This window comes from Fusarium sambucinum, chromosome I (assembly GCF_050947815.1).
Source record: "Fusarium sambucinum isolate potato_lamoka chromosome I, whole genome shotgun sequence".
Classification (NCBI taxonomy): Eukaryota; Fungi; Ascomycota; class Sordariomycetes; order Hypocreales; family Nectriaceae; genus Fusarium; species Fusarium sambucinum.
This window is the reverse complement of record NC_139294.1, coordinates 10,335,538-10,350,899: the sequence shown is the minus strand read 5'-3', so window position 1 is coordinate 10,350,899 and position 15,362 is coordinate 10,335,538. Positions and strand designations below refer to the sequence as shown.

Sequence of the window (15,362 nt, the reverse complement as noted above, 5' to 3'; positions counted from 1 at the left end):
GTTTTGCCGGGAATGGGTTTGTGTTAATGGGTGGTATAAAATCATGCGAGGAAATACAGGCGTCGGAAGCGAGAGACAAGGCGTTATTTGACATGGACTTGTCGGGCAATTCTATAATTGATCACAAACGGTATAATTGGTTTTTGTAGTGTGTCATGTTCGTTTATAATATACGTATACGACTCTTGAGAATGTCGATTAAAGAAACACTCATGACAGTCTTTGGGGGCACACGTGACCCGTCCGACATCGCGGGTCTCTTTATCGCGATAACACCCGCCCGCGCCAATCTTTTTTCCGCCATGCCACCTTGGGACTTAAATGTTCGACCCTTAAGGACCCAGCACAAACGACATACTGCGGGCCTTTGTAACCTCATAGCGCCTTCGACCATGCGTGACTTATGATCAATGTCCCTGGGGATCAAATCAGTATGGAGGGCTCGGTCGCGATGCTCGGCCTTTACAGGCCCTTTCCTGATTTCCAGGGCCCTTATGCCCTCCCGGGTCCTGAATCCATATACAGCAATTCGATTTGAATCGACTACAGCGCAAACAGAAGGCACGAGCTCGACCGGGTCCTCGGAGACAGCTCTCATTTCGGTGTCAGATCGACCTCACATGAGCATGGAAGTGAGGAACCAGCAACCTGAGCAAGTCATCGCCAGCCTCGACAATCCACCCGATTCCCGAAACCGAATCTTTAAAGATGCCTTTAAAATCGATGCGCCAAAATTGGCAGAAGACAAGGATGCCATGAGAGCCTTCAAAGCTCTCATCGCAAAACCTCTGCAGTACCCGAACGAATTAGCGACAAAGGCGAGTTTGGAGGAGCATTTGCGAGACAAACGACGCCAAGCTGGTCTTAGTATTGTTTGGAGTCACTTCAACAAGAAGATTCGGGACTGGACGGAGTGCTTCAACCTCATGAAGCGTGTAACCCCTCCATGGAGTGAGAGGGCCAACATGTCGGCTGTAAGAATTGTCCTGCCGAAATCCTGGGATATCGAGGTCAATAACCAGAATCTGGAATATGTCGACTCTGCGACAGGTGTTCTTCGAAAGCTACGATCAGCAGTGGATAGGAACCCTTCTGCGATTGTGCTACGTGGACAGAGCAAGATCCTGGTCAAAGTGGCTGATGAAATTGTTCGGCATTGCAAAGAAGCTGAAATCTACGAATTGGGTGAAGTTGCGACGTCAGATTACAGGACAAGACAGTTGTGGCCAACTATTGAGAATGCACCCAACGGAGGCGCCTCGCTTCCCGAAGACCATCTCAACGAAATCTGGGTGCACAAGGAGTATCAGCAGCACTTTATTACGGTGCCATATGAAAAGATCCCACGGCCTGCGGTGTGGACGCAAGACAATTTCGAGCAATACATCGCCACGTTGTGCTACGCTAAAATACCTTCACATCTAGCAATTCCCTTTTATGGCGAGCGGCGGACAAATGGAAGGTTCATTGATACCGATGGTATCAGGATCAAACTCGTTGTTGATGCTTTCCAAGACCCCACAGCTAGACCGTTCGTCACAGTCCCTGTTCTCAAGATGGCTATATCAATGATGGCCTTCCGAGGCGGTCACCGTGCTTCGGCTAGCCATCTTGTGCAATTGGGCGAGGAAATGGGCACGCCCATGGATACTGATATCTACAACATCATGCTCGAAGGCTACGTTCACAAGCGTGATGTTGGCTTCTTCTACGGGTTTCTTCGCAGAATGCAGGCACGGTATCATCACCCCAACATCCGAACATGGTTGCTCTTCCTTCAACTTGTTAAGGGAGAGGACGAACGAAGACAGGTTATTGTGGCCATGTACCAGCTAGGAATGTTCAACCATGCGGCTACGCGCCGTGGTATTGCCGATGTCATGGCTCCTATGGACGCATACGCTGCCCTGAGGGCTGGAACTCCTTTGAAGACTTTCTTGGCCGAACAGAACGAGCGTTATCTTAAGGGCTGGCTGGCCATCGATGGTCTCAACGGCATCATCACAGAGTTTCTCCGCTTTCACCGTCCAGAAGATCCTCGAATTGCAGATTGCAAGACTTTGATAGATATGCACATCAACTCAGGTCAACGGCTCGAGCTGAAGACTATCAACATCTTTATCAGGCACGCTGCTCTGACTCGAGATTGGGATACTGCTTTCTGGGCGCTAAGCTTATTCAAGGATGCGAGCTGTGAGCCTGATCAGGAAACCTACGCTGGCCTCATGTCTCTCGCCATTCAGACGCGCTCACCACATGCCCTCGGAACCGTCTACTTCTACGGAGTCCTCCACCGCAAACTCAAGAAAGCTTCGCGGCAGATGCTTAGTAGAATACTTCTTCGTACACATCCCGACAATTTTTGGAAAAAGTCTCAGCACCAGCCAGGTATTTTCCCCAGGCAAGCTATCCCTGAGCTTCATTACAGGAAGATTTCCAATATCCGATCCGTCATGTCCCGCGTCGAGCGTGTCATTTTAGATAAGTGGGCTAGCTACATACCGGTCAAATCTCTCGAGCGTTCCCTCGAACTCGCCTATTGCTCCAACGATCAGCCCATGCACACCCAGATCGCCAGAGGTCAGTCGATCCAAGTACAGGACCTCATTGTCAAGCTTCGCAGGCTAGATGGGCAACCAGGCAATATCAATGTGCGTCTCAAGGGTCGTTTTGACCCTCCGCGCATGATTGAGAACTGGAGGGCGTCTGAGGCAGCGTCGCAAGAAGTCGATCAAAACATTGATCCAGAGGAGCCTGACAGTTGGCCTGATATTGAAACACCAAATAACTTGCTGGAAGGCCACGAAGAAGACCTTGAGCGAGGGCAGGAGAGCCTCCCAGGGGTCGAAGATTCAGACTCTCCCTTGAAAGCCGCAGAAGATAGAGAGAAGGACAAGACATAAATTTCACCAACTACAATTATTGCAGAACGCAGGGGCATCCGGCTCTCGCACATACAATGCATGTATCAACTATCTGTATACCACTTCTACTTCTAGGATATAACTCGTCACATTGGCGCTATCAAAACTCACAGCAGCGGGGATATCATGTACAATAGCAAATAAGCATTATAGAGGCCATGACGCATGAGCACTTGAGAAATTAAAAACAAAGTATTCCGAAGAGTCGAGAGTATTTACTGACGGAACCTGGACCGTGGCTCATCTTAGTTGTGTTGTTATTTGGTGGTTGTATGTAATTTTCAAAGTATAACACTGACTTCGTTCCTCACTATAACTCAAACTCATGCAATGACGAAATTCACGAAGCCAAGTTATGTTGGTGTATATCCTCCTCGCCTGATGTTTACGTGAGAACCTTAGCAGAGAGCTCCAAAAAAGACTTACCGTGAGTACCACATGAAAACGAACACCTTTCCCTTTCACACAAATCCCCCAGGTCAGTTAGTCTCCTGTATATGCTACACTCACTGCCTGGTGAAATCCTCCAAGACGATCCAACCGCACTCGAGCATATTTTCCCTATGCTGTAGACAAAGAAAAGCTGGACATTTCAACGGAGTATCAGAATGAGAAAGATGATCTCATAAGCAGGTGGACGACGTAAAGAAAATTGGGAAACCCAATGCGTAAAACATCAAAAAGGGCATTTCTCGCTCTTCTGTCTTTCTTGCTTGCTTATATCCACCTCCCACTCTGCCATGGCATCCTCCTCCAACGTTCACAATTCTTGTTATGCGCCTGGTCAGGTCGACGAAGAACGCACGATCCAGATTTGACACCAATACACCGACAAGTTAAGATGCAAGACCTGACATGAGAATACCAACAACACCCTTCATCCCGCGCAATTGACACCTTCTTGCCCTTGAACTTCCCTATATCGAGGTCCGATCAGAGGTGCAGGAGTGACAGACGCCTGGGTTGAATTTGGATCCGTAGCCCCTTGTGCCCAGATAACCACCTATTCCTTCTTCACCTCGGGAGAGGACTCCTTCTTCACCTCGGTCTTTACGTCCTTATCGGTATCGGCGGATTTCGTGTCGGCGGAAGCGTTCTCGGCCGCACCGGGGGCGGCTACAGGAGCAGTGTCCTTCTCGGCGGACGTCGGGTTCTTGGAGACCTGGCTGGCGAGGTCTTTGTCTTCGTCGGCGTTGTCAAACATTTCTGTATCATCTGAATCCGTAAGAACCTCAGTGCCATCGCCGAGGAAAATGATCCGGCCTCGGTACCCACCAACTCCAAAACTTCGTCCCTTGTTTTCAGGATCCATCTCATAGCCACTGTCGCTATCTTCGAAATTATGGTGGACACCAGGTCCTCGGAATTCGGCTGTTGAGGCATTATGTCAGTCTTTGCCTCGATCTTTCAGAGCTTGTGGGATTGTGATCGTTCGTACCGTACTCAGGGGGAGCACATGGGCCATCGCCGTTGGCGACTCGGCGGGCGATCTCCTCATACCACTCCTCCTTGGTCTTGCCGTTGAGGAAGCCAATGATGCACATGGTCATGTTGTCGCAACCAACGCCACCGGTCTCAGAGTTGGAGGCCAGGCAGTTGTCCATCATGTTCTCGCAAATCTTTTCGAGTTCCTGCTTGGCAGCAATGCCTCGTCGAACGAATTCAACCACGGCTTGGGAGGATTGGCAATCCCAGATACCTACGCTAGTGAGTATCGTTATTCTTTTACCACCCGAGTTGGCTTCTCTTACCGTCGCAAGCAAGGACAAGGAACTCGTCCTCGTCTGTGAGATCATGTTGCTCTACATCGGGGTAGGCAGTGACAATCTGGTTCTCAGGGGATAGTTCAGCGCTCTTCTTGAATTCAAAGTCACCAATAGCTCGTGAAAGAGCAAGGTTGCCGTTCACTCGGCCAAAGTCGACGAAACCACCAGCGGCTGTGATTCGGTTCTTCTCGTCTGGTGTGGGATGTCAGTATTGCCGTTCGGCTCGCGCCGGAGCGCCGGCTTTCGTGAATGATATAACTGACTCTCGAGTTGGGGCTTGTGGTCCTGTGACAAAGGCTTGGCACGGCCCTTGATACCAAGTACACCTCTTGAGTCACCAGCGTTGGCCTGTGTCCCTAAGTCAGCTTCATGTCGAGATATCGCATACCCCTCCATCAATGAGGCTGAGGGGTCGACGCGAGCAAAATAAGTCAAAAGGCGAACTGACAACATAGAGCTTGTTGCCTGCAATCAAACTAACACAGGCTGTGCAGCCAGAAACTTCTTCTTCGTACTTGGGGTCTGACGTTAGTGAAGCATAACTCGTTAGCGTTTATGGTTCCAGGGACACGGAGTCAAATTGATCAGAATCGAGCACCGAGTAGGGACAGAGGCTGGCGCATACCGTTGAGAATGGCGCGGTCTGTCGCAAGGAAACCATCCTTCAAGCCCTGAGCATAGTCACCCGACTTGAAGGTGTCCTGCTTGAAGATGATGTTGTGAATGTTTTGTCCGGTAAACAACGCCACCTTGTCACCACCGTGACCGTCGAAGACACCAAAGAATGACAGCTTGCTGTCGTGAGTTTTGGCCGTGTCGAGGTCGAGGACTGTAGTGTGGGCATCCTCCATGCTGATACGCCAGCCCTGCATAGCCGATACACCGTAGATGAGGCGCTCATCCTCACCCTTCTCCGAAGTCTGTGAAAAGAAATAAGCATTAGCATAACAAGATCTGACGACATGTCATGCGGAATTATCGGAGAACAGGATAGAAACAGTGTCGCAGTAAAACGGTAGTTAGAAGAACGAGAGATGAAACGCAATGGAGGCATCTGGTGGTCGATTCCTGCGCCCGACAAGGCTGGCGACAGAAGCGCGGCTTGTGGGCTTAGGGTCCGATCTTGCGTGGGATCCGAAACCAGATCCAGCGCTGCGTGAGGGGCTCATGACTGAGCAAACAATGCCCCTCTCGCGCCAGGTCCAAGTACCAATTTCGACGGCCAAAAACAGAGCAAGAAGACACGAGGAGAAAGCGCAGGAAAAATTGAGGCACAAAAACGCACCTTTTCGACAACGGGCTCTGACAGTGTCTGGCCCATGGTTGTAAATTTGTTGTGGCCGGTTCGATCGAGAAAAAGCCTAGTGTTGCTGGGACGAGACAAGACGAGAGCGAGCGAGCGTTCAAGCGGAAGAGAGAGATGAGAGGAGAGGAGAGAGATCGACCGACGAGGGGTTGGTGGGGGGAAGAGGGTCGATAGCTGGAGAGGAGGGGGGAGATGACGAGATAAGATCTCGACAGAAGATTTTTGGTTAACAAGTTCAAATATCGAGAATGAGTAGGTAAAGATGAAGTTTAATAACAGGCAGTAGTAGAGTAAAGTTCAGGTAGACAGAAATAGAGTCGGGGGAACGATCTCGGCACCAGGGGAGCGTGGTCGAATGTGGATTCACGTTGCCTTTGCCTGTTCTGTTGATGGAGAGCAGAAGAGGGAGATTTCGGCGTGCGAGAGTCTAGATGATGTGCTCCGAGGCTTGTTAGGCAGTCCTCAGCTGCTTACGGCGGGGTGCTAGTGCTATAGCTAGCTGTAAGCCTGCTAAGCTTTAGTGATGTTTGTTCTCGACCTCACAAACTCTCCGGGCAGTTACCAACCTAACAGTGATGGAAGCCTTTGAGCATTGAAGTCAACTTAGTACCTAAAAGCGGGGCTGGTCGGGACGATTCATCCAATTATGGACTCAAAGCATAAACTTCGATTTTCTGACAAGACTCAATAACTAATCAATCTCTACTAAACTATGATACTGAACCTTTTGTAACTCAAACGATAGTTGTTAATTGGTATGTGTCAATCATGGTGTTTTGAACATCATGTCTTGTTTATCAAAAAGCCTGGCTACTTTGGTCCTAGCAGCGTTCTAATCCAAGGCAGGGGCAAATATAATAGGCACCATTTCTCATACATCATCCTTCTACTGTCTAACCCCTGTAACCACAGGAATGAAAATTCCACTGGCAACGACGTACTAAAAGGTATTGTTTTGGTGCATCAGTCCTTTCAATTTGGGGTGATACGGTCCATGACCTCACGTCAGTGGCTATGACGGCACACTTAACAGCGGGAGGTAAATTGAGCTGTATGGATCTGTTCAGTTTTACCCAACCTGACAAAGAAAAAGTCAGCGACTGGCGCCTAAAAAGTGACCACTCTGGAAGCTCTTTTTTTTTTCATCGTCACGCGTGAAAAATTCACTAATCGTTCTTGCCACCCCTAGCCGGGTGCTGCTAGGTTACCTCCATAGGTTTGATCTTTGTTACTGTGCCACACTGCCTGCCTGCTAGCTGTGTACTGAGTTTTGCCTGTTAAGGACCTATCTAATTTGCCCGATACGACACAAAAGCCTCAGGTCGCGTGGGTGCCCTTGATGACGGTCCGGTCCGTCTCCAAGAAAATCAATCCCCCATCCGTGCGTGCCTTATCACTCCGTACCAAAGTAGATAAAACAGAAACAGAAACAAAATTTGTGGCTACGGTTGTGGCTATTGGGTAATATTTATCCATTGACCCGAAGCCCATGATGCTATTCTACATGTCCTTCCTTGGAAACACCATACAAGCATTTCACTAAACATACATTTTGAACAAGTTTTCCTGGATGAAGACAGCAAAACTAAGGACTTTGTTTACCAGGAGATGATCCTTAAAATTAAATAAATACATGGTAAACCTGATACTCTCAGCAATTAAGGCATCACAGTTCTGGTAGAACCACGTTTACCCTATAGACACAAACACTGATAACATCTGACAGTCAAACAAGTCAACCTCTACAGCAGAGAAACCATGTCTTCTAGATAGAAAGGCATCCATTCCAGATGCAACTCAAAATAATGTATACTGGTACAGAGGTATCAAGTTCTGTTGTTTACAAATGTAACGAAAAGCAGTGTTCAATGCGGCCGAGTAACTGACTGGCACTCTATAGTATACGGTATCATCATTAATCCTCCTCTATAACAAACATGTCCAAGAAAACCCCTCCCGCCATGTCTACCAATAAAAAAGCACTGAGGGCTGGGTATGTGATGCTTTAATTCGCTCCTCAATAAATGATTCAATCCACCTGCTCAAAGAAAGGCGTAACTCCCTCCATCTGACTTCCTTCCTGAATCTTCTCGCTTCCAAGTTGTTGATGAACCCCCAACTGGTCTGGTATCCCGACTGCCCGGTACAACGAGCGGGTCGACACTCATACGAGACATTTTGCTCATGGAATGACCTAAACCTTGACGTAGCGATGCTAACGAATCCCTAATGCTATTTGGTCCATCACCCCATTGACTTGGAGATATCAGCTCTGAGCTTGCCCGCTGTCCAGGCTGCGCACCATCGCGGGTTGAGCTCATTGCTGTGCTTGGTCGAAGTGGATGGAATGGTGATTCATCTACAAGCTGATGATATGACATGTTTGTTGCGTCGCCTTGTGAATCATACACTCGCCAATTCTCCCTTGACCCAAACGAGGGGTCCGCGAAAAGTCCCCTTGGAATATCCAAGTCGTACCACGCTTTGCTATTTGGTCGACTATCTTCACCGAGAAGTTGCTGGCTCGATAGACGCACTAATTCCGGCCTTCTTAGTACCGGCATACTTTGAGTGGCCTCTATTGATGGACCTTCACCATTAGTGGTCGCAGTATTGAGTCTTGCACCTGGTGTATGTGTTGAGAGCCCACCAATCAAAAGCCTCGGGCTTGATTGATGGGACGATGCAAATGCTAAAGAGCTGTCATTGGCACTTGTGTAGTGTTCGGATCCCTGTTGGAAGACTGCTCTTTGCGAGTGGATGCTGGGATAGCCATTGAGTGACGGGACTGTTGGATCGACATTTCCCCTGAACGACCTTGCTCTTACCTCGGATAGAAGCACCGGTGGAGGTATTAACTGATGAGATGACTCTGATAAAGTTGAGTTTGACCGTTGACTTCTGAATGATGTACGGCTTTGTCTTCCTGCTGCCATCGCCGGCCCCTCAACTGTTACCCAAGATCGTCTACCATCATCACTATTCGACGTGCTGTTGGACCGGGAGAAGCTGGTGCTGGTGTCTTCTGCAACGAACATTGGAGGAACCTGCGGCGTTACCATGAATCCCAGTGTTGGAGATGTCATGACAAGAGTCTCCGAGTCTACCTCGGAATGTGGAGGACGTAATGGCCGGCGCGGTTGCTGACCTGCACCTCCTATACTCGAAACCTTGTTGGTTTCCTGCATGGCAGCTACGCCCCCATTCACGCGAAGGCTTTCAAGGACGGGCCCTGAGATTTTGTTGCGGAATTTGGAGGAAAGATACGTCTGTTGTTTTCGGCGGCGACGGAGGAGGCAGCAGATGAGAAGCATGGAAAGAAATACCACGACTAAAAGAGGGAGAAGAATTGCGAGGAGGAGAGTACCCGTCGTCAGCCCCCCATCAGAATCTGCCAGCTCTGTGCCAGGACTGGAAGAAGTCTCGGTGGGAGCGACAGACGTTGACGTGCTCGGGGATGTTGATAAAGCGCGCGATGCAATTGTCGACGAGGATGTAGGTTCAAATTGAAGTACGTTCACTTCCAGAATCTCGGTCTCTGAATCATCAGAAGTCTTCGACGAGACTGTCACGGAAATGCTGAAATCTTGTGATGCAGAAACAGGGGCTTTACCAGTGATATTGAACCCGTCGAGTTTGAGCCAGTCTTTGTTTGGTGTGATTGAAATATCAAGATCGATATCTTCTGGGTCCCAAAAATAAGGCTCCAAATCGATATTGACATCTTGGCCACCCTCAATCTCGATACTGTCGAAAGTTGAGCGAAACAAGGCGGTGGAAACATTGACAGTGGCGTATATGTTGAGCGTGTCCTGGTATTGGTCACGCAATGTGATGGTGAAATTGGTTGAATGGTCGCCCTTGCCCGGAGTACCCTCAATATCCCACGTATTCTTATCCAGAGATAGCCACTTGGGTAAACCGTCTGTCGAAATGTCAATATTTTCTGTATTGACTGGTTTATCGTCGAGTTTTATCTGGTCTGCCAGTCCACGATATACAAGCTTCCTTCCTCGCTTGGTGTTCATAGTGATGATCGGGTCGTCTGAGCTGAGTCTACGCCTACCCACAACGACAGAGAATGCAATTGATACTGCCGAGAATCCCACAATATCCGACGCAACAAGCTCGAAGTCAAAAGTTTGAGGGGGTTGTATAAGTGACTCGAGAGAAGGTGTCTGCCCACTGAATGTTAAGGAATTGGCATCAAACCTCATCCAGGCCGGCAGGGGACTACCGTCACCCGACGTTGCATAGTAGTTGATCATATTGGGCTGATGGTCAAAGGTGTCGGAGTCGAAAGTGAAGCTGATGTCGGTGGAAGGATAAGACGTTAGTGATGATGGGGGTGAGTAATCACCAAAGCCCTCGATCTGCTCTAATAGTGGTATTCTGATGGACGGGCTTTTGTTTCTCGAGATGACCAGAGTTGAACTGAGAGTCGTGGAGCCAGAATCGTCTCTAGCAATTACTTCAATCGTTTGGCCCACAACATCGCCGCTCGGGATGCTGTCGTTGGTTGGTATACCGTAAAGCCGGCGACGCTCACTGTCGACAGAGAGCCATTCTGGCGCATTGCCGAGTGAGTATGAGATATTGGAGTCTGAGCGAAATGTATATTGAGAAAAAGTGTAAGAGAAAGGCTCGTCTACTCGAGCTGCAGGAGGTAACTGGGAATTGATCGGGTAGTTAATCGTTGGTTGGGAGTTTGTGAAACAAACAATGCCGAGAAGAAGCATAGGAATTGTGAATATCATCGTGACATGACAATGCACCTTTCAGTGCCGGATCATGAATACAGTCAGTATGTAACGCCATCCAGGAGAAAAGAGACGAGCTGGATATGGGCGGAAGGATGAGAGAAGAACAGTAGGAATCAGGAAGGTCGGGACATTGATCCGTCGCGCGAAGGCATATTGGTAGTGGCATTTTGATGGCTGGCAGAATCAAGACTTGAATTCAAGGAATACTGTACCCTTCATTCCTGTATAGCTTTCCCACTGGGCCATTCTGGATCACGGGAGAAGATTGGTTGTGCTAGTCAAACTAGGGAACTATTCCTAGGTCCATTTGTCCATTGCAAGAAGAGGCAAGATGTCTCAGCTTGAAGTTATCCGTGAAGACGAGACATCGACATGTGGCGTCATCAGAATAGTAGTAGTGTTCCTGTCATGGGCTGGTAAAGCCGTAGACGCATTCCCTTGCAAGGCCTGCGGATACAGATGCGTATGTGAGACATTTAAGACCACCCAACCTATCACGATTCATTCAATAGGGTCATCTTGAGGGATGATATATCGAAATGCATATTAAGGTATAATAGTTGAGAGGGAGAACCAATAGTCGGCAATGGTAGTGTTGCTGTAAACACATATATTGTCTATAAAATCGTTGATGATCCCTTGAATCCCATGAAATTTAGCAAGGGCGTTGAGATCCAATGATTTGCCTATGGGCTTGAGATAGTTGAGGACTACTCAATAACTACTCTTTTGCCCAGTGCACTCACTTGAGTGAAGGGTATAGGTGAACCAATAGTAAGTCGATCATATTTGCGCAAGGGCAGGATAGGCAACTACTGTGTGGAGGCCCTTATCGAGATATAGTGCACGACTGCTTAGTATTCTGTCCGAGTTAGTTGTCACTATAAGTCCCACATGATTTGACGAGCCAATCGCTCAAATGTCTCAATGACCTCTTCGAAACGGAGGATAAGGCGCACTTTGATCGACGGCGGTAAAAAAAAATAAAAAAAAATAAAAAAGGGTCGGGTCTATTTGAGTCTGGATCGCACACGCATGCAAGTGAAAAACACAAACACACGAGTAATCGGCCCAAGTCGAAGAGGAGTAAAAGAGGAGTGGCCAGAGAAGAAGTGATACAATAGGTGGAAAAGGAAAATAGTGAAGAAAAAGAGGATGATGGAAAGTTAATGAGAGCCTGTCAATCTAGGTTAGCAGGCAGACGCAAGCCGACAGAAAGGTAAGGCAAGTGCTTTCAATAAGGGCGGAGGACAGGAGCGAAGCCATCCATAGAACCTTCCATTTTCACTTCCACTTCCACTTCACTTCACCTCAACTCATTTTCAGGGCAGCGCTTCTCACACTCCACTGCATCCCCCTTACTTAGGTAGCTTGTGGAAGTGCTAGTCGTGATAGCACCAAATATTGTATATCGCCGATTTTCTTCCTACCCATCACCTAAAGACACAAATAGGAGGCAACAAAAAGACCTCCATCATGAGTAGTCCACCATTATCTCCCTCGATGGATCCCGTCGCCATGAGCGAGGATATCGCCCCATTGCCATCTTACAAGGCCAGTGGCGTTGCGGATGTCGATTTCGATGGTGTTCTTTCCAAACCTCTCAAGGTGCACGAAGATGTCCGATCTGGTTGTGGTGGTCAAACGTGGCCAGCAGGAATGCTTCTCGGCAAGCATATGCTGCGCTACCACAAAGACCGACTTGTTGATGCTCAAATGTGAGTTTTAACTTTCCTTCCCCGACAGTGCCTCATGCACGTGACTTGTAACAAATACCTTGGTCTCTGTTTACACAGATAGCGCATGATCATCATCAAGGATAGAGCGAGCTTGCTGACTCGTCGGTCACAGATTGGAACTTGGAGCTGGAGGTGGTCTCATAGGCCTTGCCATTGCCCTGGAATGCTCGCTTCGAAATCCGCTGCTGGTGACAGACCAGCTGGAGATGTACGAGCTGATGCAGCATAACATCGAGCTAAACAACTTACAAGACAAGGCAAAAGCCATGGTGCTCAACTGGTGCGTATTACACAATATACTGTTATGCATGACTTCCCATTCGATGGAAACAGGGAATGGCGGATTGATTCGCTGACAATGGGCCTGACTGTGTAGGGGAGAGGATTTGCCAGCAGCTGTACTGGAGCAAAAACCAGATGTGATCCTGGCTGGCGAATGCGTCTACTTTGAACCAGCATTTCCGCTCCTGATGTCTACACTCAAGGCTTTACTGGAGCTCAACCCTAACGCTGTCGTGTATTTCTGTTTCAAGAAGAGGAGACGAGCTGATATGAACTTTGTTAAGATGGCTAAGAAAGCCTTCAAGGTGGAAGAGATATTCGACGAGGACCGGCCTGTCTTTCAGCGCCAGGGTCTTTTCCTTTTCTCATTCACAAGCCGCCCAAGTCAACCTAAAGCCGTTAAAAGCTAAAGTGAACCTCGGTCTGTCGAATGATGATGGTGTGTCAAAGAGTGCTTTGTTCTGACAGCATGATGCTTTGTTGGCATGCACTTAGAAACTGTCCGCACATGTTGAGTCCTAGTATGCAAACCCGATTGGCTGGTTCCCTGGACATAAAAATATAATGCGACTGGGAGGGTACTAAGAAAACGACGAGATAGTGGTGCTGGGGTTCCTCGACGTCTCAAACAATTTGTCTTTCTGGGGCAAATGTTGCCTATATTTGAGCTGGGGACTGATATGTGGGAAAGCTACATCGGTTCCCCATAAGTGTTGACTACTATTATATTCCACCGAGGTTGAGATTGAGAGTTGGAAAGACAGGGAGGAATGCAGAGTGCCCACTCGGGGCCTGCTTGTTCTTTGCCCTCTACCTACCTATTGTCTTTGTTAGACAAAACACACTGTGGTCGGCTTGACCGACGATTTTGCTTTGTCGAGAAGCAATTGCAAACAAGGCCCTGGCAAGCAACAGTGGGAGCGAACAGAGCGCTTGTAGAGGCGGGTTAAAAATTTATGAACGCTGGAAATTTTCAAGCACACCGCAATACTTTGAATCACATCGCATTAGAATAAAAGTATATTAACAACGAAGCAAAGAGAAGAAAGAAGTTGACGCCTGAGTCGCGAAGTGTTCACGTCACGCATGCATTGGCGCCAAATATTATGCCGAAGGACCAACGAGAAAAGGCAGAACAGAAGAGTTTTTCCCTCACACCATGGTTCTTTGGTGTTTCTTTTTCCTACTACTCTTACTGCTTCCGCTGCTGCAAGCCATGAACCGTTGAGTGGTTTATTAGTGGATGAAGTGGCACTCAAGCTTACCGTTGTCCTGAACCTGGGAAGAAACGGGTCTTGTTTCAACTTGGCGTATGGTTGCCTCCACACCTACATGATGCATGTTGACTCGTTTGCTCGTTGAGTGCTTTCAAGCCTCTTAAAGCCTCTGCGTTTCGGCCAGACACAGGGCGCCAACCGAGAGGACAACTCAGACATTGAATTTCCCCCCTCCCAGGAAAGAAGTGTCACTGTCAGATTCTTACTCCTTGTTTTCCTCCGCAGGACTCCCGCTTTGCTCCAGGTACACCAAGACTGCCATTGGTTGCCTCTTATTTTAGCCTGACAAGATCTCACTCGGAAGCTGACGAACATTGCGGCCCCTTGCAGGTTGACCAATCGCAATAGCCTTGCGAAGAAACATGCCTTGAGTCGAACCACCGGGTACGCAGAGGTTGTGAGGGTTATAAAATCAAGTTAGCACTTGATACTACTTCAACAACATGACTCTAGAAGTCGACATACCAGCACCATGTTTGCTGCACTGTACCTAGTTGACGCGCGGCTCAGTTTTACATGCTCGGTTCTGAGTCGTCATCCACCCAAGATGCTCATAGATGCAGTCGTCGACTAGAAAATAGGCTTTGACCGCAAAGGCTGGTCTGTCGGCAGGCTGGCAATGAAGTCTTCGTCACTATACGATAAAATGCCCCCTGGAGGTGCCACAACATCCCTGGTGAGCGACAAAGCTCAATTGCTTCTACCCCTTGCCCTCTCCGCAGGCCTCCCTCTGGTTTTGACCGTGTAGCGTATGGCTTTTTCTTACGTAGCTGTTAGGGCAGGCTGCTTGCATGGTACAGGGAAGTGTTTTATGGCTGGCTCCGGCAGATCCTAATGGAAGAGTCTGAGTGCTGGCAGGTTGCCACGTCCGTGCTGGTGGCCCGTTTCGTATCCGCCCACCACTTCGGAACAAGACCAGGCACGAGAAAATTGAAAGACAAGGGGCACTGTGAGGATGGTCGACTAGCCTGCTGGTTTGGAATTAGGCGGGTGGCTAGGTGGGCAATCATCGGGAGTGTGTGGGCGGTGGGTTTCTCTTTGGCAAAAGAGAGAGAAAAAAAACCACGCGTGGCCAGGCCCCCCAAAAGCGGATCTTTCTCAGCTGCTGTTATGGTACCTTACCGGGGATGAATCCGGTACGCCGTCTGCACTGGTGTTGCTGACATTCGAGGTACCCTGGACTCACTCGTGGTTGGTTGGTTGCGGATGCATGCATCGTTGGTAAAGGCTGGCACACCTTTAGTCTGGGTACCTGGCTAAGTGCAAGGTACAGGCTGCTAGTCTAAAGCCAAGTCTTCTAAGAAC

The 15,362-nt window shown here is 48.7% G+C and overlaps 4 protein-coding genes across 4 annotated transcripts; 2 read left to right on the top strand and 2 right to left on the bottom strand.

The window, feature by feature from the left end:
• Window positions 1-410: 410 nt before the first annotated feature.
• Window positions 411-2,903, top strand: FSST1_006073 (uncharacterized protein; the record flags this gene model as incomplete). Its single annotated transcript, XM_083232407.1, has 1 exon — window positions 411-2,903. The coding sequence occupies one exon, from the start codon at window positions 411-413 to the stop codon at window positions 2,901-2,903; it is 2,493 nt and encodes an 830-aa protein (XP_083089503.1).
• Window positions 2,904-3,927: 1,024 nt separating this feature from the next.
• FSST1_006072 (phosphatase 2C-domain-containing protein) lies at window positions 3,928-6,011 on the bottom strand (the record flags this gene model as incomplete). The annotated part of the gene is made up of 7 exons (XM_083232406.1): window positions 3,928-4,295; window positions 4,363-4,623; window positions 4,676-4,882; window positions 4,954-5,038; window positions 5,139-5,212; window positions 5,316-5,610; window positions 5,976-6,011. The coding sequence occupies 7 exons, from the start codon at window positions 6,009-6,011 to the stop codon at window positions 3,928-3,930; spliced, it is 1,326 nt and encodes a 441-aa protein (XP_083089502.1).
• A 2,027-nt stretch (window positions 6,012-8,038) lies between these two features.
• FSST1_006071 (uncharacterized protein) lies at window positions 8,039-10,753 on the bottom strand (the record flags this gene model as incomplete). Its single annotated transcript, XM_083232405.1, has 1 exon — window positions 8,039-10,753. The coding sequence occupies one exon, from the start codon at window positions 10,751-10,753 to the stop codon at window positions 8,039-8,041; it is 2,715 nt and encodes a 904-aa protein (XP_083089501.1).
• Window positions 10,754-12,235: 1,482 nt separating this feature from the next.
• On the top strand, window positions 12,236-13,190 carry FSST1_006070 (putative methyltransferase-domain-containing protein; the record flags this gene model as incomplete). Its single annotated transcript, XM_083232404.1, has 3 exons — window positions 12,236-12,477; window positions 12,611-12,778; window positions 12,875-13,190. The coding sequence occupies 3 exons, from the start codon at window positions 12,236-12,238 to the stop codon at window positions 13,188-13,190; spliced, it is 726 nt and encodes a 241-aa protein (XP_083089500.1).
• Between the last annotated feature and the right edge of the window lie 2,172 nt (window positions 13,191-15,362).